Source organism: Phocoena sinus, chromosome 4 (assembly GCF_008692025.1).
Source record: "Phocoena sinus isolate mPhoSin1 chromosome 4, mPhoSin1.pri, whole genome shotgun sequence".
NCBI lineage: Eukaryota > Metazoa > Chordata > Mammalia > Artiodactyla > Phocoenidae > Phocoena > Phocoena sinus.
In genome coordinates, this window is record NC_045766.1 from 88778527 (window position 1) to 88805152 (window position 26626).

The following is a 26626-nucleotide window of genomic DNA, read 5'->3' on the forward strand; positions in this document are numbered from 1 at the left end:
TAAGAAAATACATAAATAATATCTGTGAATTGTAGAAAACTAAGGAAATAAGAAAAAAAGAAAAGGCACCAGTAACCTCATCATTTGTGGAGAGGGGGTGTCCAGCATACTTCTCTGTGCAAGGCTAAATATTAAATATTTTCACCTTTGTAGGCCATGTGTTCTCTGTTGAAACTACCCAACTCTACTATTGTAGTGTGAAGGCAGACTATAAACAATAGGTAAATGATAATATGTAAATAAACGGTCATGGTTGTGTTCCCGTAACTTTATTCACAAAAACAGCTGGTGGGCCCATAGATCGTAGATTGCCAACCTCTGACCTAGAGAAAACCACTGTTAACATTTGATTTCTTTCCTTACAGATATGCACATGAATATCATATAGGTTCTTTAAAAATGTGATTATATGGTACACAGTACTTAGTAATTTTCTTTTTCTTTTTGTACTAAAATATATCATGAAAGTCTTCATATGACTTCTGGATTATTCTCCAACCATTTTTTATGTTCATATCCATTTTATTGAGCTTCTTGTGTAACTACCACTAAATTCCATCTCTTCTTTTACATTTCTGAGTTTCAGGCTTTGTAATATTCTCAAATTACAAGTGATCATAGGTCTTAGTCTACAAATGCAGGGTGAAACATTTTAGTGTTTTTAAAGCAATTTAAGCAGATTTCTCCATTGTTTGCTATCTGACAGTAGATCATATGTCACATGAGCAATTCAGATTAATGTAATTTTTAAAAATACAATTTCATACTGAAGCAGTATTTTTGTATTGTTTTCAGAGATGCAGGGGCTGCAAGACTGGATGTGTTTTCAGGTGAGCAGATTTGCTTTCTCCTTTTTTCTTCTAATGGAAAAGCCTGTAGTTATTTTGATTTTCTTTTATTTCATGAAAATCAAACCACATTCTATAGATTTTTAATGTAATCTAAGTGCTTTGTGAGTTCAGTGACCCCGTGGGGAGCCAGGTTGAGAACAATATACTCTTTGAGTGAAATTGTTCACTTGTTAGAGGACTCATTTACAAAATTGGATCTTCCAGGGTTTTGTGAAAGCATCAGTGATTTGGAGCAGTCAGTTTGTCTGCCACGAGAAAACAGTTTTATTTTAAAATGCATATTAACTTAATGGTTATTCATAATTAAGTATACATCGTTCCCAACATATCACAGTTTTAAAGTGTGTAAGTGAATGTGTAGTATGAATGTTTGAAGGCTATGAAATTCAAACCAAGCATGTTTTCTTTACTGACTTCATTTCCAGTCACCAAGTATTTATTGCACTTATTAGTTCATTTCACTGAATATGATGCAGAGGAAGTTAGGTTTTGTGATCCAGTCCTGTAGTTAACACTACCTGGAGAAATGCCTATGGTGTTAAAACTGATCCCCAACCCAGATTCTATCAGCTCTTCTGTAAATATTGGCTGTTGGTCACAGGCCAGAGAATGTGGTCCATGATATAAAGTCTTTTCATTATTTAAAAAGCAACTCAGTTCAATTCAGTTTTCTAAATGTTTTAAGATTTTGTGCTAGGTGGGTGCTTCTGGTTCACGAGGAAGAGAGACATGGACATCTTGAGAGATCTGAAGAAACATAATAAATGACACTCTTCTTCCCTTTCTACTCCCAGGTTCTGAGAAGTTTGAGAAATCAAATAAGAGAGTAGTCTTCATTGCTGATAAATGCTAGGTTGGAGTGTGGAGCTTAGTGTGGGAGAGCATCAGGCACTCGCCCACCTAGTGGAGTCACGCTCTCTGCAGGCAGCTTGCTCTCAGAGGGAACAGGAGAGATCTGAGCAGAACCTTCTTAAGTTACTTTTCCCCAAATTACTAGTCAGATGAGTGAGCTCACTGCTTCAGGGAAAAAATGGTCAAAGTACAGAGAAGGGCCCCTTTACTACTGCTGATTGAACTCCATTCTGCATAGAAGGAAATGCCAGTAGTGGAGAAAGGGTGGTCTTTCCATATATATATCCAATTATATAAGAGTAAAAGAGAATAAGCATCTCTTGCCTAGGAGAGACTCAAAGCATAGTGGGAACACAGAGAAAGAACACCCCATATTAAAGAGCCAGGGCTTGAAATATGGATGTGATTTTTGTCAGGTAGTGTAGGAAGAAAAGAATAGTCCTGTCTGAGGAATTATTGTGAAAAAAAGAATGGAGGTAGACTAGTTCAGAGACTCATTCATTTATTCAATAACAATTTACTGGGTATCTATTATGAATGAGCCAAGCAGTTTTTCTAGGTGCTGGGGATAGAGCAATGAGTAAAGTGTTTGATTAAGCCTGTGCTCTCATGGAACATGCATTCTAATGAGGAAAGATAGACAATAAAGAAGTGAACAAATAAATAATATACCAGGTCACGATAAGTGCTAAAAAGAAACAAAACATAGTGGGATAAGAGAACAGAGAGGAATGGGAAAGATGTACTATTTTTCACATGGTGCTCATGGAAAGTTGCTCTAAATAGGTGATATACCAGCAAAGACCTAAATGACATGAGGCAGTGAGCCATGTATATATTTGGAGAAAAAGCATCCAGGAGACAATGATGGGGCTTGGTTGACTAAAGCTGAGTGTTAGAGCCAAATGGATGAGCACCTTGAATACCATACTAAGATTTTTTGTTTGTTTGTTTTTCTGTAGCCAGTGAACCATTAAAGAGTTTTGAGCAATGTCAGTTGGCAAATTATTCAATAGAAATGTGCTCTTTTCTTTTTAAAGAAAGATACTCTAGCAAGAGCATACAGGATGGTTTGTAGATGGTCTGTAGAAGTGTGAAAGAACGATAGCAGGGAAGTGGGGCTATGGATGATCTACACAAGATTTTATGAGGATTTGAACGAAGGCAGTGGTCCTAGCAGTGGAGGAAGGAGAAAAGATTCGAGCTGAATTTCATAAAGAGCACACATATTATTGAAGGGTTGAAGGGTTGAGAAGAATTATCTGGAATCACAGAAAGTACAACAACTGTGATCAGAATTCACACATTATGTTCTTTTGGATTTGTGCAAGACATCAGGGCATGGCAGTATTTACTTCACCCCCCTTTCTTTAGCACTTGGCATTGTCACAAAAAATAAAAAAGAATCTTTGCAGTTTGGTTTGAAAGGGGCATTTCTTTCTTTATTTAGGTAATATGTGTTATTGCAGCAAACCACAATACGGCTATCAACCTAGCAAACTGATTTTTCTTCAGAAAATAAAATAAATAAATAAACTATGGCCAGGGCTTATGCACCGATAGAATTGGTATGGGGGTACATAATTAATCTAAGCATTGGACTAGTTTTAAAATTATTTACTGAGGCATGTGAATTACTTTCCAGTCTTAAGTTTTCTTCAAGTAACTTGAGGGCTATAAAATTCAAACTGAATATGTTTAGCCATGGATGTTTTATCTTTCTGTGTGTATTATTCTAGTAAACATGGATATGCATTCAGTACATATTTTTAGTGCTTACCAAGTGGCAGGCACTGGGCCAAGTGCTGAGTACATACAGTGCCTGCTTTTAAGGAATTGGCATCCTAGTAAAGGGATCTGTGGAAGATATTGTGTGCAGCTTCACTTTTATGGGTAGAAGGCCGTTGAGCTTTCATCATATCTCTGAGGCAACTGAGTCCCAAAACGTGGAAGAACCACTAGTCTGAAAGAGAAATAGATGCATGAACGGGTATTTGAATATACTTTGAAAAGTGGGAAACACAGATTAGAAAGACAGCATTCATTATGGGCACCTGATGATGTGGAAGGATTAGGAAGGCTTCCTGGAAGAAATCATGTATGAACTAGAGACCTAAAGGGAAAATAGGCCTTAACCTAGAAAATCAAGGATGGAAAGGACAAAGGAGAAGAATGTATAGTCGCTTGAATCTGGAGAGAACATAGGACACCCTGATGGTGTTGAAGAAATGTTTGAGATGTTCAGGATTAGTCCCAGGTGGTTATTTGTGTGGAAGTGGAAGAGTGCAGTATGGGCAGGGGAGGGGATGACAAGAGATGAGCTTGGAGGGGTTCTTCAGAGAAACAGAACCAATAGTAGATAGATATCTCTCCCTGCCCCTTTCTCTTTCTCTCTCTCTCTCTCTCTCTCTCTCTCTCTCTCTCTCTCTCTCTCTCTCTCTCTCTGTCAGTCTCTCTCATTCTATCTATGGATATACATATAGTAGAGAGGGAGGAAGAGGAAGATTATTTTAAGAAGCTGGCTCCCATGATTGTGCGGGCTGGCAGGTGTGGAATCTGTAGGGCAGCTGGCAGGTTGGAAATCCAGGTCAGAGTTGACGTTGCAGTCTTGAGTTCTAAATCTTCAGGCAGGCCAGCAGCCTGGAAACTCAAGCAGGGTTTCTGTGTTGCAGTCTTGAGGCAGAAAATTGCTGTTTCTTTGGGAAACCTCAGTCTTTGCCTTTACGGCCTGTAACTGATTGGATGAGGCTGACCCACATTATAGAGGGTATCTGCTTTACTTACAATTAGCTGATTATAAATGTTAATTGTATCCACAAGTACTTTCATAGCAACATTGAGTTGACCAAACAGTTGGACACCACAGCTTAGCCAAGTTGACACATAAAATTCACCACCACAGAGAGGTCGGAGGGTCAGGTGATGAAAGGCAAGCTAGATTTGTTAACTGGTTGGGTTGCACCCTGTGGGCAGTGGGAAGGCATGCAAGGGTTATAAGCAGGAGAGGGGTGAACTGCACGACTGGCTGCAGACTCTCGGCGTGCTCTGATTTGTGGGAGCAAGAAGTGGGGGAGCCGCTACTGGAATCCAGAAGAGAGGGGTGGTTTCCTGAACTAAGGCAGTGTCATGGGGATGGAGAAAGTGGCCAGATTTGAGAGATGTGAGGAGGTGGAATGGAGAAGACATGTCTACATGGGTGGAAGAGGTGGAGAACTTGATCTTGAGGCTTTGACTTGGGCAGCTGAAGCCTAATAGCAGAGAGATGCCATTTATTGAGCAGGACATACCAGAAGGAGGAGGCAGTCTGCTTGGGGAGAAGGTGCTGTGGTTTGTTTCAGACATGCATGCTTAATGGTTAGTAGAAATCGATCTGAAATACATAGTTTTAAGGAATTGAAACAAACAAGGCCAAGCCTCTGAGTGGGTACTTGGGGAACGTTAAATTTTGAGGCTGTGATTGTCTGCAGGCCTTCATGGGAATTTATAGAAAAATTAAGCACTCTGTTAAGACTCTTGGGAATTTTGAGCCTTTCCCACCTATTCACCAAAGAAATGCCCTGCTTTCTTACGTGAGAACTATATACCAAGAGCTGCAAAATCAACTGTTGCAACGTCACAGGCTGAGGCTTGTGTTAGGTGGTTGCCAGTTCTGATAAACCTTAGGATAGTAGGAAGGAGTTTTTATTGCTAAACTGCATCCAAGACCAATTAATTTAGAATATATCCCGGTGATTCAAATGTGCAGCCAAGGTTGAGAACTATCGCATTGTGCAAAGAACTCAACAAGAGTTGAACAGTGGAGAAGTGTCAGCCTTAGTCAGGGGACAGCTGAACAGAGCAAATACCTAAAGCGGGGAGGAATATTCTGGCACAGAAGTTGAGCAGACCAGAGAACCAGGTAGGGAGAAGAACTGGGGAAATGAGATGGTAGGGAAGATTCAAAGGGTTTGTAAACAGGAGGTGAATTAGAGAGAGGGGGGGGGATTACAAGTGGACATGTGAACATAAAATTATGAACCCAGAAAACTTGGGTATGATTTTTAGATATGTATTTATAGATTATTTTGAACATTTAAAAAATGTAGATTAGAGGTGACCATTGAACCCAGAGTTGACTTAACTGATGTGCTAGAAATGAATCTGTAAGGATGGAGTTAGTAAATCCATGGCTGCCTGGAGATGGGGTCGGGGGTGACAGGGCATGGGAGGGGCAGAAGGCAGAGACTACAAGGGGCACCAGGAAACACCTGGGGTGATGGTCATGTTCACTATCCTGATTGTGGTGATGGTTCCACACGTATTTACGTATGTCAAAATGTGTCACATTGTACACTTTAAACGTGTAGCTCTTTTGTGTGTAAGCTATTTCTCAATAAAGTTGTTATGTTAACAAAAGAGAGAGGTGTGCTAGAATTCACGTATCCAAATGCTGAAATTACTTCAAGAGCCAGATTACAAACTGTGCATTGACATTACTCTCATTACTTTTAGTTACACCTTCAACATTTTTTAAACAGGAGATTATATTATGTAATTTAATATCTCTTAATCATCAAAATTGACTCCAAATAACTTAGCTATTTTCAAAAATCAAATACATTTTCAAGAGGCAAATATTTTCTGCCACTAAGAAGCATGCACGAATGGCTCTTATGGGAATTAGCTACTTGGAAGAGAGCCTGATGAATTTAATAAGAATGACCTGGATTGACTTTAGAATTAGTGCTTTGGTGGAAGGGCATCAGGATTGATCAATTTGATAGAGGGATCTTGGGGCCACATCACTGGCTACCTTTATTCCCTCCCCCAGGGAGAAAATACCTGAAGTTTAAAGGACCAGTCAGATTCCAGAACAGGGCATGTCATGCTGTATACATAATTTATTAATATGTACATGTTTTATGTTAATTTAAAGCCTTTTTGTTGCATGATTGTTTTCCCCCTGCAGTTTCTCATGAAACTGTAGCCAAGATGCCTTTGTGAGCTTTATTCTTGTGTCATAACTCTGTCACTCAGTGGCTGCATTTGAGGAGGACAAATAATTATGTGAGCAGCATGACTGTCTGATGAACAAATTAAGCCCACTATTTATTAGTAATAACTGCTTTCTCTTACAGTGGATAATGAAGAACTGCAGGGTGGATTCATGTTGTGCTTCCTGGATGATGGATGTGGTATGAGCCCTGGTAAGTGAATTATCTAGATTCCTACCTGGCTGTTAGAACAAACAGCCTGAAAACCTATAAAATAAATAAAAATAAATTGAGATATATATAGATATATATATATATATATATATAAACAAGTATGGAGCTATTAGGGAAAATAAACCCCAGACTTAACATATTGTTGAGCTTTTTAGCTTTAAATATTCCAGCTGACAGAGTAAATTCACTGTAACCATCTAAAGCAAGACCAAAAGTGAATGTAAATCAATATTGCCAGAAAAATGACAGGCACAGGGCACAGACTTCTTGTAAGGAACAGCATCTGGGAATGAATGGAAAACAAACACAGACTGTGAGATTGTCTTTAGCACACCCTTCAGGTACTGCTTGCAAGAGACCCGAGGCAGTTTCTAGTGTCTTTAGGCTATTTTAAATTTTTTGTTTAACCTTGAGGTAGAGGTCACCTCTCCTTGTTTTTAGCAGTTTGTGTTTCTTCCCTGCACATTCAAAGATTTAGTTGCTTCTTGAATGTTCTCAGCGTAGTGAAAACACCTACAATGCATTGCATGATTATCTTCGTATCTTCAAGGCTAGCAAAAGACAGCACAGAGTAGGTACATAATATTGTTTGCTGTGGAACTGAGATGTTATTCCTTCAGATAAAGGATTTGCATGAATTGGGATACCTTATCCCTGAATTCTTATAACACTTGTGTATGTCCCTCAAGCTAGGCTTTTTGACCACAGATTTAACAAACAGTGAGGGAGTTCAAATAATATGGTAGTGTTCTGGTCAGTTCCACACCAGAGGAAAGAATGATCATCTGTGCTGATAGAAGCTAAGAATAAAAAATAAGGCAATTATCTTCTTTTGAGTCTCCAAAGACCCCCTTGGTCTGAATGGTAAAAGACTATGTGTGACATATTCTAAAGCAATTCCTTAAAAAAAGAAGCAACTCCTTTATATGGGTCCACAAACAAAATAATCAAAACACAGGTAAGACAAATATTCAGATCTTCAGAAGAAACTCACTTCAGTTGACATATACAGTTGTATTTTAAAAAGGCCCAGTAGTGTTGAGAGCAATTCTTTATTAATGTTGGAACTCAGGTGATAAGTTGGAAGAGTTTTTCTGATGACTGAAAATAGAATCCATCTGTTGTCCAAGCTGAGATCAATCAGTCTTGACCCTTAGAAGATGACTGCGGTGATTTCCAAACTCTTTTCACTTGCAGTCTTGCCCCATTACAGTGCATTTCCCACACAGCAATCCTGAGTGCATTTTTTTCTTTTAATAGATCATATTGATGCCCCTGCTTAAAACCCTTAGTGGTTTTCCATTACTTTAGAATAAAATTCATATTCCTCAGCAACACTTTCAATTTCTTGCATTATTTGGCCTCTGTCCACCTCTTTGACCTTTTCTCATACCTCGCACTTCCTTGCTCACAGCGCTCCAGCCACACCTGGCTGGCCCTTCATCATTTAAATCTCATCTCAGATGACACCTTATGAAGGAGGCCTTCCCTGAGCATTCTATCTGCAGGCTACATTCTTGTTAATTCCCTGTAACATTACCCTTGTTTTATTTCCTTTACTTAGTGCTCTCCGAAAGGATCTTGTTTGTCTACTTCTTTCTCCTACCATGACATAAAGTTATTGAGGACAGGGGTCATGCCTGTCCTATTCAGTGTTCTGTCCCTGTGCTCAGAACTCTGGCCACCATACATGGGAGTCTGTATGGTGTGTGATAAAAACCATGGGATTTGGTCTTCTGCAACTCTGGGTGCTATTTCTGTGGGTACCATTTATCAGTGTGACCTTGGGAAAGTTACATAAACTCCTAAAACTTAAATTTCCTCATGTGTAATGTGTAGATAATAATAATAATAGTATCTTCCTTGTAGGCTTGTTATAAATATTAAGTAGTTGGTGCAAATAAAGTATATGATATAGTACCTGGCACATACTAAATAATAAGCAGTAGCTAATATTATCATTATGGATACGCTCATCTAATAGCCAACCCTTAATAAGAACATGTGATAAAATGTCCAGTTAGCTTCAGACAAGCAGAGTGTCTTTACACACCTCATGCCACGTGCCACTGAACTATAGCATGTCTGCCCCCAGACTGACACAGGGTCCTCAGGGCAATTCTGGAGCATGTATTCAGGTAGCCCAATTGGGAGACCCATTTCTATCTCTTCCTATTTCCCTGGGAGCATTCCTGTTCTTGGAGGTATGTATATTCTGAAGTTCAGGGGATTCTTCTCTAGAATTCCAGAATGCCCTGGAGAGATCAGGAGAATAACTCTCAAAGTCTGAAATAAGTAGCCCTTCCCAGTTAGTAGCAGACCAAAAGCTATTCTGCCCTTCTCAGTCTCACATGGGACTGGATAAGTGCCAAAAGCATAGAAAATTACTAGTGGTACAAATAATTATAGGACCTTTATTAGCATTTATTAAATGGCATGTATTGTCTTTAAGGTTAACACATCATCTCATTTAATTCATTTCATTTATCTTCATCAACAAATCTGTGATATAAGTGTTAGTAGTTCCCTTTTAGGGACAAGAAAATTTTTTAAAAATTAATTAATTAATTTTTGGCTGTGTTGGGTCTTCGTTGCTGAGCGTGGGCTTTCTCTAGTTGTGGCAAGTGGGGGCTACTCTTCCTTGTGGTGCGCGGACTTCTCATTGTGCTGGCTTCTCTTGTTGCAGAGCATGGGCTCTAGGCACATGGGCTTCAGTAGTTGTGGCACGTGGGCTCAGTGGTCGTGGCTCACAGGCTCTAGAGCACATGCTCAGTAGTTGTGGCACACAGGCTTAGTTGCTCTATGGCATGTGGGATCTTCCCGGACCAGGGCTCGAACCCATGTCCCTTGCATTGGCAGGAAGATTCTTAACCACTGCACTACCAGGGAAGCCCAGGGAAAAGGAAATTAAGGCTCTCCTTCCCCAGGGTCACATGGCTAGGTCTGTCTGACCTCCTTCAATATATTGCTGTTATGATCCTGGTCAGAGATTATGGGGCCTGACAAGGATCCTTGTCTTTGGACTGACCCAAGAAGTATGGATTTGTTCTAATATATGTGTGACATCCTGACAACTCGACCTCTGGCTGGTGTGAATGACTCATAAGTCCTAACCACTTACATGTCTTTGTCAATTATAGAGGAAGCTTCAGATATCATTTACTTTGGAACATCCAAGAAACAGTTACCAAGTTTGAAGTTTATTGGGCAATATGGCAATGGTCTTAAAAGGTGAGAATTGTTTTCCTTAATGCATATATTATTGATTTTGATTATTGGGAATAATATTTGGTTAAAGGAAATTTTAGAAACAAATATAAACTTGAGAGTCCTATCTTGTTTTAGAATTTCCACTACCCATAACTGACTTGAACCTTTACAATGTTTTAAAATTTAATTAAAATTTAAAATTTAATTCTTAAATAGATGATGAATCTTTTTTTCAGAGATGGCTGAAGTAGCACCCCTGTAGCTTAAAGCTTCATCACACCTCTATGTCCTATTGTTTCTCAACGTGTATCTTAGTGTAGGTGTTATATGTGTCCACAGCTTATGTTACTGGTCTGCCTCAAAGAAAAGTGAGGACATGAGGCTACGATCACCTGTGTAGCACCTGCCAGGGACAGATGATTGTTCTTTGCTGGAGCCCTGGACAGCACCTTATCTCAAGCCAGAATGTGGGCCTGGATTAGTTCAAATTCTGCTCTGCTTTGAGAAAAAAAAAAAAATCATACTTATACACTCTTGGTGATGAGTCAGCAAAACAGGGGAATTATTTCTGTGAAAAGAACAACCTGGTACAGTACACAATATCATGCTCGCCTGTTCCTTCTTTCTAGTGTTTGAGATGTAAACCGTTATGTTCTTGATTTTTAATATAGTGGATCCATGAGGATCGGAAAAGACTTTATTCTTTTCACAAAGAAGGAAGAAACGATGACCTGTGTGTTTTTTTCTCAGACATTTTGTGAAAGAGAAGGTCTAAGTGAGGTAAGTGTTGAGAATTTTCCTTCAGTTCCCATGGTAATGTAATTGTTTTCATTTACCGTTTCAGGAGGTAAAGTCTACCGTGGGTTCTTATGCTTTAGAAATTTAAGAGTATATTTGGGAAATGGAGAGAGGGTAGCTGGCCATTCTGGGGTCATTGGAGGCCTGTCCTATTTATCCTTCCTTGAGTAGGTTTGTAACTCCTAGACAGTTTTCAGAACTTTATTTTTATTATCCATGTACACAAATTTTCCAGAATAAGAGGCTCCCTTTGGCACAATGAGCTTTTTGGAAGAAGCTTGCAAAACATTTCCACTACTTGTCTGTAAATTAGAGTATCTTTTTTTTTTTTTTTTTGCGGTACGTGGGCCTCTCACCGCCGTGGCCTCTCCCGCCGCAGAGCACAGGCTCCGGACGCGCAGGCTCCGGACGCGGCTCACGGGCCCAGCTGCTCATGGGCCCAGCTGCTCCGCGGCACACGGGATCCTCCCGGACCGGGGCACGAACCCCCGTCCCCTGCATCGGCAGGCAGACTCCCAACCACTGCGCCACCAGGGAAGCCCTAGAGTATCATTTTAAAAATAGAATATTGGATTCAAAAGACTTGGAAAACAACATCTAAAGAAATTGAATGCAAACCAGACTTAAAACTGTAACTCTGTTGACCATTATTTCAATTCCATTTGCTGACCCAGAGACATTTTATTAATTTGCAGTGTCTGAGTTTAGTATTATGAACATCAGTTATAATTCAATATAGCAAATACATGTTGAGGAACTGCTGTCTGCCTAGCACTGGGTAGACCCTGTGGAAGGTAGAAAACAAGCAGGACCACCCGACCATCAGTATTTTCAGCCTTAACACCAAATAAGGCAGACACGTATGAACTGGATAAATAAAAAAACAGGGGTGTTTAAAAAGCATGCTGTTCAATGAGTATGTGTTCCTGCTGTTACTCAATTGTCAAAAGCAGTGATATGGATGGAGAGATGAGAGAGCCTTGAGTGGCCAATGAGGGTTTTATGGGGAGAGGACAACGTGTAACTGGAAAGGCTGGTATATGGTGAGAAATAGCATGTGGCAAGTCTCAGACCTGAGATGACTGTGGGGTTCGGAGGGACAGTGTGGAGATGGGGGACTGTCCAGCAGGAGCCCAGCATGCCCACTGGCAGCAGTGGAGTGGGGCTGGTTGACAGGAATAGTCTGGAAGCAATAGGGAGTAGCTGAGTGGGATTCTGACCTGAGGAAAAGCAATACTTTAAGCATTTATATTGTACTTTTTGTATGTAAAGGACATGGGAAATTGGGCCAAAGCTGAGGTTATAGTTTTCCTAAGATGGGCCATTTCCTTTTATTTTTTTTAAACTAAAGCCTGCAGCCCCTTTCCATTTCCATTTCCACTTCTACAGAGGCAGTCTCTTTCAACAGTATTAGCTGATTCTTTTGCTACTTTCCTGTAAATCTCTATATAACATGCTTGTATTGCTACTTCTTGATTTGATTTAGGCATTATCTATTCTGTTAACCTCCCACTGTAAAAGGGGAGGATTTATCTGTTTCTTTTTCTTTGCTCCCATCACACATACATACCCTTCCAATTCTCCACCCTCAGTATGGCTCAGTTGTAATTTTGGTTGTGCCAATATTCACTATTTACATTAGAGACTATACAGGCACTACATACAATTATACCATGTCATAAACTATGATTTTTCTCTCTCCTGCAAAACTTTTAATTAATAATTACTAATTGCCTGCTTAGTGTTCTGTATGCTTATCGCTATCACTGAATATTTGCTTGGTCTTATATGTCTTTTATCACTGTGTTAACCCCAGTCTCAACCTGTTATTTTGATGGTTCCACCATCTTGAAGAACTCTACTCTGGAATCTTATGTGCTGCACCTCACATTCCTGCTTTCCATGGCTGGTATTCAGCTGCCATCCTGGGATATGCCCCTGCCATCATTCTGGCAATTCTCTTTACTTCTCTTCTGTGTCAGGTCTTTCCTAGTGTGCTCCCTCTTCTTGGTGTAACATATCCTCCATTAGCTTTCTCAGCAAGAGTGCATGAGGGGTAAAATATTTTGAGACTTCACATGCATGAAAATGTTTTTATCCCACCCAAATACTTAATGATAGTTTGGCTTGATGTTTTTTCTTGGAATTAGTTTTCTTTCAGGATTTTGAAGGCATTGTTCCATGATCTTATAATTTCTAGTGTTGAGAAGTCTGAAGCCATTTAAATTCCTGAGTTTTCTAGGTGACCCATTCTTCTCCCCTCCCCCTCTATTTTTGGGAGGGCTTTTCCCCCTCTGTTCTGATTTCAGTGTTTTGCCTTTGGGTGGGTCTATTTGTACCCATCGTGCTGGGTGCTTGTTGAACATTTTCAGTCTGGAAACTCATGTCCTTTAATTCTGGGATATTTTCCTGTAATATTGCATGATTTTCTTCCATCCATATTATCTTTTCTCTCCTTTTACAATACCTGTTCTTAGCTCTTGGATGTCTAGAGACAGTTCTTTAGTTTTCTTACCATTTCTCTCCTGTTTTCTGTCCTTTATATTTTTGTTTTGTTTTCTGGGAGATTTTCTTACATTTATCTTCCAACCCTTAAAAAGAAAATTTTTTCTGTAATCACATTCTTTACTTCTAAGGAGTCTTTTTAGTCTCTCAATATTCCTTTTTAAAGATATGTAGTTCTTGTTTCATGGATACAGTATTTCTTCTTAGAGCTCTGAAGATATTAACTACAATTGATTTTTTTCCCCTGAAATTTTCATCTTCCTCTTATGGTTTTTGTTACCACTGAGTTGCTTTGTTTGTGCTTGTTTATTTGGTCTCTGTCTGTCACATTAGAGGCTTTTCTTAGATGACTGTTAATCCTGAATAATTTAAAGATTAGTTCAATAAAGTGCCAATTGAAAGCTCTGAGAGTGTGGGTGGGGCTTGACAGCTATGCAGGTCACAATAATGGGATCTAACTGGGATGTTTTATTGGAAAGTCCTCAATATAAGTTGCCTCATGTCTTTCCTTCTGGGCTGGTCAGATATCTCAAAGCAGACTCTTACAGGCTTCTGCCTGAAGGTCTAGCTGACAGCTTCCTGGGAGCCAAATGAGAGAAGAGATCTGGGGTTCTCAGCATCCAATATGTATACTTTTATTTAATCCCTCTAATCTAAGTAAGGTCCCCTGCCAACTGTGCCTGATATATCCTCTAATTCAGATGTGCTTTGTTCCACTCTTTCCAATTAATAAACATCAGTCCCTGTGGAGGTGGGGGAGGAGCTATTGCCAGGTGGGGACCTGGATGCTACTTCTAGCTCTCTTCTCCTTTTACCCTACCTCCAGAGTTAATTCATGCCATCAATCTCTGAGCCTTTTAGCAGATTCTGAATTGTAAATCAGGCTAGTGCTTCTCCTGCCTGGCACAGGCTTTAGATTGGTTACTTGGATATGCTGTCCTACTTCTTGGATATGCTGTCATACTTGGATATGCTTTTCAACTTCTAAAATGCTGATACTGTTGTCCCCTCTTCCATTCTACCCATAATTCCATAGGGGACTGAGGTAGATTCCATCTGTTCCCACATTCTACAGTGGAACATTTTAGGATAAGACTCCAAGTATACATATTTGTCATGTGTCTCTTCCTTATAAAACTAGAATACCTGGGAAAAATAAACATTTAACCTAGTGTTTTATAATTTGGCTGCATGGTAAATGAACTGAATTAGGATCAGACAAAAGAATGATGGTTTTTCTTTGTGTATTTCATAGTAAATTGATGTGTGTTTTTTTAATAGGTTGTGGTTCCAATACCTTCATGGTTAACAAGAACCAGAGAATCTGTCACAGATGATCCTCAGAAATTCTCAACGGAATTGTCTATAATTTTTAAGTATTCTCCGTTTAAAACTGAGGCTGAATTGATGCAGCAGTTTGATGTGATCTATGGGAAATGTGGTAAGATCATCACAACCCTGAAATTTTGATGTGAAAGTATTTGTTTTCAGTGTCTTTTGAAAGACTATAAATATGATTTCGTATTCTCTTCTATTTACAATATCACATGGAGTCTCATATGGGGCAGTTATTCATTTTATTTATATAAGTTTTGTCTCAGGAGAGTCCAAACGGGAATCATTCTTAAGTCCCTGACACTGGGAGAAAGGTTTGTACTTGTGTGAGCTTGGTGAAACTGGATAAGAAGAGGATGATACAGGCTATTACCGCAGGGAATCACAGTCTCTGCACCAGATGCTTTACTGCAGCATCCAAGATTAGATGATGCCAGGGTTTATAAGAGAGTTAGCAATTTATAAAATAACGAATCCAGGTTTCTGTGCCAGTCTTCCTCCAGACTTCTACCACTTTTCATATCTGGAAGCAAAAAGATTCCTGCTCTAGAGAAAACTATTTGCATTCTACTTTTTGTAATGTTTATATGCAAAATTCTGTTATGTTTATATTAAAATTCTGTTTTATGTTATGCTTATAGCAAAATTCTGAGATTTTTTTTGTGACTTGGCCTGTGTTACCTTCAAAATTTCTTCTCTAAACCTGTGTCATTTTGTTTAAAAGTGATATTTTATGTCATCCTTTTCCCTTTCTCACAGCGGAAAAATAGTGGCAATTAAATAAATATTCATTTCATTAACATATGTGGCATACTTTATGGACAGTTAATGTAATCTCTTAGTTGCCTTCTAATTGTGAAATACTCATATAAATGAAAGATGTACTGTTTCCTGAATACTTTTCTAAATGCTTTATAAAAATTAACTCATTTAGTCCTCTAAACAACTCAGTCTTTTAGGTACCTCATGAGCTCCATCATATAGATTAGAAAACTTAGGTTCAGAGAGGTTAGGAAACTTACCTGAGGTCATTGTGCTAGTAAATGGTTGATCCAGGATGTAGACCCAAGTATTTAGGCTCCCAAGTCCAAGTCCAAATTCTTAGTCACTCTGCTATTCTCCCTTCTGTTTTAGTATTACCAAAAAAAAGTGTAATTCGTTGTTCTTAAAATTTCTCTGACAATGGTGTATGTCTTGATATTATAATCAATTTCATAAAGAATTTGGATTTTTTGTTTACTGTGCTTTAGAGCAGGGGTCAGCAAACTCTAGCGCCTGCAGGTCATATCGGCCCCATAGCTGTTTTTGTTAATAAATTTTTATTGGAAATAGCCACATCATTCATTTGTGTATTCCCTATGGCAGCTTTCATGCTACAGCTGTGGAGTTGAGTTGTGAGTAGATGTGAGAGGCCTGCAAAGCCTAAAGTATTTATTATCTGGCCCTTTACAGAAAAAGTTTACCAACACCTGTTTCAGGATCTAAAAGCAGTACTTCATATTTATACAAATGTTGAAAATTCATCTTTGTTCTTATGTGCATTGATTTCAGTTCTGCCAGTGAGAGCTTTGCCTATAATACAAATTTGGTTCAGGCTTCTAACAGTTTTTGTAATGCAAATTATGAATAGAGCTCCAAAGTTTAAGAATCCACATTGAAAGACATAATGAATAGTAAAAAGAAGCGCTATACTGTAGAAACTCAACACTGTTTGGCAGAGAGTGGAATTTGCTATAAGACGTATATCTTGGAACTTATCCAAGCATATTATTTACGGAAGTACAAAAAGAAATTTGGTCTATAGCAGGCTTAATTCCATAGGTGAGATAATAGCACCATAACTAACACATAGTATAGTTAAATATTGACGAGTCAAATATCTATTTTTCCTCTAGGTACTTTGCTGGTTATTTATAACTTGAAGCTTCTGCTTAGTGGAGAACCTGAGTTGGATGTTAAAACTGACAAGGAAGATATACTGATGGCTGGAGCTCTTGAGGAGTGAGTAATATGAGTGTTTGTCAGAACAGGTGTCAACAATGGCAGTGAGCTGGAGTTAGGAGCTCTACATCCTTGCTCCAGGTTGGGGGCCACCAGGCCTTGTCTCTAGAACAATTAATTTTACCCCAGCTACAGATGAAGTAAGTTAGGCTAGACAACTGATTCCCAAACCTGGCTGAGCCTCTGAGTGATGTAGGTAGCTTCTTGAGAAGTATAGGATCCTATCTCATACCAAATGTACTGAGTCAGAATCTCCAGATATCAAGCCTAGGAATCAATATTTTTTATATGTTCCACAGGTGATTCAGAGGAATATGACTGAATGACAATTCAGAATGGCCCTATGAACTGTATACTTGCAGTTTATAAATAAATAAATGGACATTCATTTTTCTTGGCTATTGGGGATCCATAGGAAACAGAATTGAGAAAACAGTAGTGGGCATGGGTGAAAAAGTGTGGAGAAATATGAAATAGTAATTAACCCTGGATTTCTCTAAAGTAACTTTGAAATTAAAATTTGTTAGCTTGAACCTATAGTCTCTTAGTGTCAGCATGCTAGAGCTAGACGGGATTTATTTTTTTAACATCTTTATTGGAGTATAATTGCTTTACAATGTTGTGTTAGTTTCTGCTGTGTAACAGCTCTATGTATACATACATCCCCATATCCCCTCCCTCTTGCGTCTTCCTCCCACCCTCCCTATCCCACCCCTCTAGGTGGTCACAAAGCACCGAGCTGATCACCCTGTGCTATGCAGCTGCTTCTCACTAGCTATGTATTTTACATTTGTTAGTGTATATATGTCAATGCTACTCTCTCACTTTGTCCCAGCTTACCCTCCCCCCTCCCCATGTCCTCAAGTCCATCCTCTACATCTGTGTCTTTATTCCTGTCCTGGCCCTAGGTACATCAGAATCATTTTTGTTTGTTTGTTTGTTTTAGGTTCCATATATATGGAATAGCATATGGTATTTGTTTTTCTCTTTCTGAGTTACTTCACTCTGTATGACAGACTCTAGGTCCATCCACCTCACTGCAAATAACTCCATTTCTTTTTATGTCTGAGTAATATGCCATTGTATATAGGTGCCACATCTTCTTTATCCATTCATCTGTCAATGGACACATAGGTTGCTTCCATATCCTGGCTACTGTAAATAGTGCTGCAATGAACATTGTGGTACATGTCTCTTTTTGAATTATGGTTTTCTCAGGGTATATGCCCAATAGTGGGATTGCTGGGGCATATGGTAGTTCTATTTTTAGATTTTTAAGGAACCTCCATACTGTTCTCCATAGTGGCTCTATCAATTTACATTCCCAGCAACAGTGCAAGAGGGTTCCCTTTAGAGCTAGAAGGGACTTTAAAGGAATTTAATCTAGTCTGATTCATTTCATGAACCATTGTGGTGCAATAGAAATATAGTGAGAGCTGGATAGCCTCATCCACTAGAGGGCAGACAGCAGAAGCAAAAACTACAGTCCTGCAGCCTGTGGAACAAAAACCACATTCACAGAAGATAAGACAAGATGAAAAGGCAGAGGTCTATGTACCAGATGAAGGAACAAGATAAAACCCCAGAAAAACAACTAAATGAAACAGAGATAGGCAATCTTCCAGAAAGAGAATTCAGAATAATGATAGTGAAGATGATCCAGGACCTCAGAAAAAGAATGGAGACAAAGATCGAGAAGATGCAAGAAATGTTTAACAAAGATCTAGAAGAATTAAAAAACAAACAAACAGAGATGAACAACACAATAACTGAAATGAAAAATACACTAGAAGGAATCAATAGCAGAGTAACTGAGGCAGAAGAATGGATAAGTGACCTGAAAGACAGAATGGGGGAATTCACTGCTGCAGAACACAATAAAGAAAAAAGAAAGAAAAGAAATGAAGAAAGCATAAGAGACCTCATAGGAGAAGAGAGAGAAAAGGACCCGAGAAAATATTTGAAGAGATTATAGTCAAAAACTTCCCTAACATGGGAAAGGAAATAGCCACCCAAGTCCAGGAAGCACAGAGATTTCCATACAGGATAATCCCAAGAAGAAATATGCTGAGACACACAGTAATCAAATTGGCAAAAATTAAAGACGAAGAAAAATTATTGAAAGCAGCAAGGGAAAAACGACAAATAACATACAAGGGAACTTCCATAAGATTAACAGAGGATTTCTCAGCAGAAACTCTACAAGCCAGAAGGGAGTGGAATGATATACTTAAAGTGATGAAAGGGAAGAACCTACAACCAAGATTACTCTACCCAGCAAGGATCTCATTCAGATTTGATGGAGAAATCAAAAGCTTTACAGACAAGCAAAAGCTAAGAGAATTCAGCACCACCAAACCAGCTCTACAACAAATGCTAAAAGAATTTCTCTAAGTGGGAAACACAAGAGAAGAAACAGACCTACAAAAACAAACCCAAAACAGTTAAGAAAATGGTAATAGGAACATACATATTGATAATTACCTTAAACCTGAATGGATTAAATGCTCCAACCAAAAGACACAGACTCACTGAATGGATACAAAAACAAGACCCATATATATGTTGTCTACAAGAGACCCACTTCAGACCTAGGGACACATACAGATTGAAAGTGAGGGGATGGAAAAAATATTCCATGCAAATGGAAATCAAAAGAAAGCTGGAGTAGCAATACTCATATCAGACAAAATAGACTTTAAAATAAAGAATGTTACAAGAGACAAGGAAGGGCACTACATAATGACCAAGGGATCAATCCAAGAAGAAGATATAACAATTATAAATATGTATGCACACAACATAGGAGCACCTCAATACATAAGGCAACTGCTAACAGCTCTAAAACAGGAAATCGCTAGTAACACAAAAATAGAGGGGGACTTTAACACCTCACTTACACCAATGGACAGATCATCCATACAGAAAATTAATAAGGAAACGCAAGCTTTAAATGACACAATAGACCAGATAGATTTAATTGATATTTATAGGACATAACATCCAAGAACAGCAGATTATACTTTCTATTCAGGGCACATGGAATGTTCTCCAGGATAGATAATATCTTGGGTCACAAATCAAGCCTCAGTAAGCTTAAGAAAATTGAAATCATATCAAGCATCTTTTCTTACCACAATGCTATGAGATTAGAAATCAATTGCAGGGAAAAAAATGTAAAAAACACAAACACATGAAGGCTAAACAATCTGTTACTAAATAAGCAAGAAATCACTGAAGAAATCAAAGAGGAAATAAAAAAATACCTAGAGACAAATGACAATGAACACACAACGAACCAAAACCTATGGGATGCAGCAAAAGCAGTTCTAAGAGGGAAGTTTATAGCTATACAAGCCTACCTCAAGAAACAATCTAATGTTACACCTAAAGGAATTAGAGAAAGAAGAACAAACAAAACCCAAGTTAGCAGAAGGAGAGAAGTCATAAAGATCAGAGCAGAAATAAATGAAATAGAAACAAAGAAAACAGTAGCAAAGATCAATAAAACTAAAAGCAGGTTCTTTGAGAAAATAAAAAAAATTGAGAAACCATTAGCCAGACTCATCAAGAAAAAGAGGGAGAGGACTCAAATCAATAAAATTAGAAACGAAAAAGGAGAAGTTACAACAGACACCACAGAAATACAAAGCATCCGAAGAGACTACTACAGGCAACTCTATGGCAATGAAATGGACAACCTGGAAGAAATGGACAAATTCTTAGAAAGGTATAACCTTACAAGACTGAACCAGGAAGAAGTAGAAAACATGAACAGACCAATCACAAGGAGTGAAATTGAAACTGTGATTAAAAATCTTCCAACAAACAAAAGTCCAGGACAAGATGGCTTCACAGCTGAATTCTATCAAACATTTAGAGAAGAGTTAACACCCATCCTTCTCAGTCTCTTTCAAAAAATTGCAGAGGAAAGAAAACTTCCAAACTCATTCTATGAGGCCACCATCACCCTGATACCAAAACCAGACAAAGGTACTACAAAAAAAGAAAATTACAGACCAATATCACTGATGAATATAGTTGCAAAAATCCTCAACAAAATACTGGCAAGCAGAATCCAACAGCACATTAAAAGGATCATACACCATGATAAAGTGGGATTTATCCCAGGGAAGCAAGGATTCTTCAATATACGCAAATCAATCAATGCAATACACCATATTAACAAATTGAAGAATAAAGACCATATGATCATCTTAATAGATGCAGAAAAAGCTTTTGACAAAATTCAACACCCATTTATGATAAAAACTCTCCAGAAAGTGGGCATAGGGGGAACCTACCTCAAAATAATAAAGGCCATATGTGACAAACCCACGGCAAACATTCTCAATGGTGAAAAACTGAAGGCATTTCCTCTAAGATCAGGAACAAGACAAGGATGTCCACTCTCACCACTGTTATTCAGCATAGTTTTGGAAGTCCTAGCCACTGCAATCAGAGAAGAAAAAGAAATAAAAGGAATACAAATTGGAAAAGAAGAAGTAAAACTCACTGTTTGCAGATGACATGATACTATACATAAAGAATCCTAAAGATGCCACCCAGAAACTGCTAGAGCTAATTATTGAATTTGGTAAAGTTTCAGGATACAAAATTAATGCACAGAAATCTCTTGCACTCCTATACACTAATGATGAAAAATCTGAAAGAAATTAAGGAAACAACCCCATTTACCATTGGAACAAAAAAAATAAAATACCTAGGAATAAACCTACCTAGGGGGACAAAAGACCTGTATGCAGAAAGCTATAAGACACTGATGAAAGAAATTAAAGATGATACCAACAGATGGAGAGATATACCATGTTCTTGGATTGGAAGAATCAATGTTGTGAAAATGACTCTACTACCCAAAGCAATCTACAGATTCAGTGCAATCCCTATCAACATACCAATGGCATTTTTTACAGAACTACAACAGAAAATCTGAAAATTTGTATGGAGACACAGAGGACTCTGCGTAGCCAAAGCTGTCCTGAGGAAGAAAAATGGCATTGGAGGAATCACATTCACTGACTTCAGACTATACTACAAAGCTACAGTAATCAAGACAATATGGTACTGGCACAAAACCATAAATATAGGTCAATGGAATGGGATAGAAAGCCCAGAGATAAACCCATGCACCTATGGTCAACTGATCTATGATAAAGGAGGCAAGGATATACAATGAAGAAAAGACAGTCTCTTCAATAAGTGGTACTGGGAAAAATGGACAGCTACATGTAAAAGAATGAAATGAGAACATTCCCTAACACCATACACAAAAATAAACTCAAAATGGGTTAGAGACCTTAATGTAAGACCGGACACTATAAAACTCTTAGAAGAAAACATAGGAAGAACACTCTTTGATATAAATCACAGCAAGATATTTTTTAATCCGTCTCCTAGAGTAATGGAAATAAAAACAAAACTAAACAAATGGGACTTAATGAAACTTCAAAGCTTTTGCACAGCAAAGGAAACAATAAACAAGACAAAAAGACAACCCTCAGAATGGGAGAAAACATTTGAAAATGAATCAACGGACAAAGGATTAATGTCCAAAATATATAAACAGCTCAAGCACCTCAATATTAAAAAAACAAACAACTCAATTCAAAAATAGGCAGAAGACCTGAATAGACATTTCTCCAAAGAAGACATACAGATGGCCAAGAGGCACATGAAAAGCTGCTCAACATCACTGTTAGACAAATGCAAATCAAAACTACACTGAGGTATCACCTCACACCAGTCAGAATGGGTATCATTAGAAAATCTACAAACAACAAATCCTGGAGAGGGTGTGGAGAGAAAGGAACCCTCTTGCTCTGTTGTTGGGAATGTAATTTGATACAGCCACTATGGAGAACAGTATGGAGGTTCCTTAAAAAACTAAAAATAGAATTACAATATGACCCAGCAATTCCACTACTGGGCATATACCCAGAGAAAACCGTAATTCAAAAAGACACATGCACCCCAATGTTTATTGCAGCACTATTTACAAAGCCAGGTCATGGAAGCAACCTAAATGCCCATTGACAGACGAATGAATAAAGAAGGTGTGGTACATATTTACAATGGAATATTCCTCAGCCATAAAAGGAATGTAATTGGGTCATTTGTAGAGATGTGGATGGGTCTGGAGACTGTCCTATCGAGTGAAGTAACTCAGAAAGGGAAAAACAAATGTATATTAACGCATATATGTGTAGCCTAGAAGATGGTACAGATGAACCGGTTTGCAGAGCGGAAATTGAGACACAGAAGTAGAGAAAAGACAGATGGACACCAAGGCGGGAAAGTGGCGGGGGTGGGGGGTGGTGGTATGAATTGGGAGATTGGGATTGACATGTATACACTGATGTGTGTAAAATGGATGACTAATAAGAACCTGCTGTATAAAAATATATATAAAATAAAATTCTTTTAAAAAAGGAAATATAGTGAGAGCCAAAATATGAACCACATATGTCATCATAAATTTATTAGGAGGTACATTAAGAAAAGTAAAAAGAAACAGATGAAATTAATTTAATAATTTTTTAATAGATCTTCATTGGAGAATAATTGCTTCACAATACCCGGTTAGCTTCTGTTGCACAGCAAAGTGAGTCAGCCATATGCATACACATGTCCGCATATCCCCTCCCACTTGATCCTCCCTATCCCATCCCTGTAGGTCCTCACAAAGCACCGAGCCGTCCTCTCTGTGCTATGCTGCTGCTTCCCACCAGCCAGCTGTTTTACGTTGGTAGTGTATATATGTCAATGTTACTCTTACTTTGCCCCAGGTTCGCCCTCCCACCCCATGTCATCAAGTCCATTCTCTATGTCTACCTCTAGGTTCATCAGTACCATTTTTTTTTTTTAAGATTCCATATATATGCGTTAGCATATGGTATTCGTTTTTCTCTTTCTGACTTACTTCGCTCTGTGTGGCAGTCTCTAGGTCCATCCACCTCACTATAAATAACTCAATTTCATTTCTTTTTATGGCTGAGTAATTTCCATTGTATATATGTGCCACATCTTCTTTATCAGTTCATCTGTTGATGGACATTTCAGTTGGTTCCATGTCCTGGCTATTGTATATAGTGCTGCAGTGAACATTGTGGTACATGCCTTCTTTTGAATTATGGTTTTCTCAGGGTATATGCTCAGTGGTATTGCTGGGTCATATGGTAGTTCCCTTTTTAGTTTTTTTTTTTTAGTTTTTTTAAGGAACCTCCGTACTGTTTTCCATAGTGATTGTATCAAATTTACATTCCCACCAACAGTGTAGGAGGGTTCCCTTTTCACCACACCCTTTCCAGCGTTTATTGTTTCTAGCATTTTTGATAATGGCCATTTTGACCTGTGTGAGGTGATACCTCATTGTAGGTTTGATTTGCATTTCTCTGATAATTAGTGATGCTGAGCATCTTTTTATGTGGCTCTTGGCCATCTGTATGTCTTCCTTGGTGAAATGTCTATTTAGGTCTTCCACCCATTTTTTAACTGGATTCTTTGTTTTTTTGATATTGATCTCCACAAGCTCTTTGTATATTTTGGAGATTAACCCTTTGTCTGTTGTTTCATTTGCAAATATTTTCTCCCATTCTGAGGGTTGTCTTTTGGTCTTGTTTATGGTTTCCTTTGCTGTGCAAAAGCTTTTAAGTTTCATTAAGTCCTATTTGTTTATTTTTTAAATTTCTGTTAATCTAAGAGATGGGTCAAAAAAGATATTGTTGTGGTTTATGTCAAAGAGTGTTTTTTCTATGTTTTTCCTCTAAAAGTTTTATTGTGTCTGGTCTCACATTTAAGTCTTTAATCCATTTGGAGTTTATTTTTCTGTATGGTGTTAGGTAGCGTTCTAATTTCATTCTTTCACATGTAGCTGTCCAGTTTTCCCAACACCACTTACTGAAGAGGCTGTCTTTTCTCCATTGTATGTTCTTGCCTCCTTTGTCATAAATTAGGTGCCCATATGTGCGTGGGTTTATCTCTGGGCATCCAATCCTGTACCATTGATCTATATTTCTCTTTTTGTGCCGGTACCATAATGTCTTGATTACTGTAGCTTTGTGGTACAGTTTGAAGTCGGGGAGCCTGCTTCCTCCAACTCCGTTTTTCTTTCCCAAGGTTGCTTTGGATATTTGGGGTCTTTTGTGTTTCCATATGAATTGTAAGATTTTTGTTCTATTTCTGTAAAAAATGCCATTGGTAATTTGATAGGGATTGCACTGAATCTGTAGGTTGCTTTGGGTAGTATAGTCATTTTCACAATATTGATTCTTCCAATCCAAGAACATGGTATATTTCTCCATCTGTTTATGTCATCTTTGATTTCTTTCATCAGTGTCTTATAGTTTTCTGAGTACAAGTCTTCACCTCTTTAGGCAGGTTTATTCATTGGTATTTTATTCTTTTTGTTGCAGTGGTAAATGGGAGTGTTTCCTTAATTTCTTTTTCTGATTTTTCATTGTTGGTGTACAAGAATGCCAGAGATATCTGTGCATTAATTTTGTATCCTGCAACCTTATGAAATTCATTGATTAGTTCAAGTAGCTCTCTGGTGGCATCTTTAGAATATTCTATGTATAGTGTCATGTCATCAGCAAATAGTGACAATTTTACTTCTTTTCCAATTTGTATTCCTTTTATTTCTTTTTCTTCTCTGATATCTGTGGCTAGGACTTCCAAAACTGTGTTGAATAAGAGTGGTGAGAGTGGACATTCTTGTCTTTTTCCTGATTCTAGTGGAAATGCTTTCCATTTTTCACCATTGAGTATGATGCTAGCTGTGGGTTTGTCATATATGGCCTTTATTACGTTGAGGTAGTTTCCCTCTATGCCTATTTTCTGGAGAGTTTTTATCATAAATGGGTGTTGAATTTGGCAAAGTTTTTTCTGCATCTATTGAGATGATCCTATGGTTTTTATTCTTCAGTTTGTTAATATGGTGTATCACATTGATTGATTTGCGTATATTGAAGAATCCTTGCATCCCTGGGATAAATCCCACTTGATCATGGTGTATGATCCTTTTAGTGTGCTGTTGGATTCTGTTCACTAGTATTTTGTTCAGGATTTTTGCATCTATGTTCATCAGTGATATTGATGTATAATTTTCTTTTTTTGTGATATCTTTTTCTGGTTTTGGTATCAGGGTGATGGGGGCTTTGTAGAATGAATTTGGGAGTGTTTCTCCCTCTGCAATTTTTTGGAAGAGTTTGAGAAGTATTGGTGTTAGCTCTTCTCTAAATGTTTGATAGAATTTGCCTGTGAAGCCATCTTGTCCTGGACTTTTGTTTGTTGGAAGATTTTTAATTACAGTTTCAATTTCATTACTTGTGATAGGTCTGTTTATATTTTCTAATTCTTCCTGGCTCAGTCTTGGAAAATTGTACCTTTCCAAGAATTTGTCCATTTCTTTGTGGTTGTCCATTTTATTGGAATATAGTTGTTTGTAGTAGCCTCTTATAATCCTTTGTATTTCTCCAGTGTCAGTTGTGATTTCTCCTTTTTTATTTCTAATTTTATTGATTTGCATCCTCTCCCTTTTTTTCTTGATGAGTCGGGCTAAGGGTTTATCAAGTTTGTTTATCTTCTCAAAGAACCAGCTTTTAGTTTTATTGATCTTTGCTATTGTTTTCTTCATTTCTGTTTCATTTATTTCTGCTCTGATCTTTATGATTCCTTTCTTTGTACTGACTTTTGGTTTTCTTTGTTCTTCTTTCTGTAGTTGTTTTAAGTGCAGTTTAGATTGTGTATTTGAGATTTTTGTTGTTTCTTGAGGTGAGATTGAATTGCTATAAACTTCCCTCTTAGAACTGCTTTTGCTGCGTCCCATAGGTTTTGGGTTGTCGTGTT

At 38.1% G+C, this 26626-nt stretch overlaps 1 protein-coding gene across 1 annotated transcript in view; it reads left to right on the forward strand.

Moving 5' to 3' along the window:
- Positions 1-249: 249 nt before the first annotated feature.
- Positions 250-26626, forward strand: part of MORC1 (MORC family CW-type zinc finger 1) — a 193225-nt gene continuing 166848 nt past the window's right edge. Inside the window, 7 exon segments of the mRNA XM_032629419.1 lie at positions 250-263; positions 796-830; positions 6821-6889; positions 10051-10141; positions 10792-10900; positions 14705-14864; positions 16654-16759. Coding sequence (XP_032485310.1) covers positions 250-263; positions 796-830; positions 6821-6889; positions 10051-10141; positions 10792-10900; positions 14705-14864; positions 16654-16759 — 584 coding nt within the window.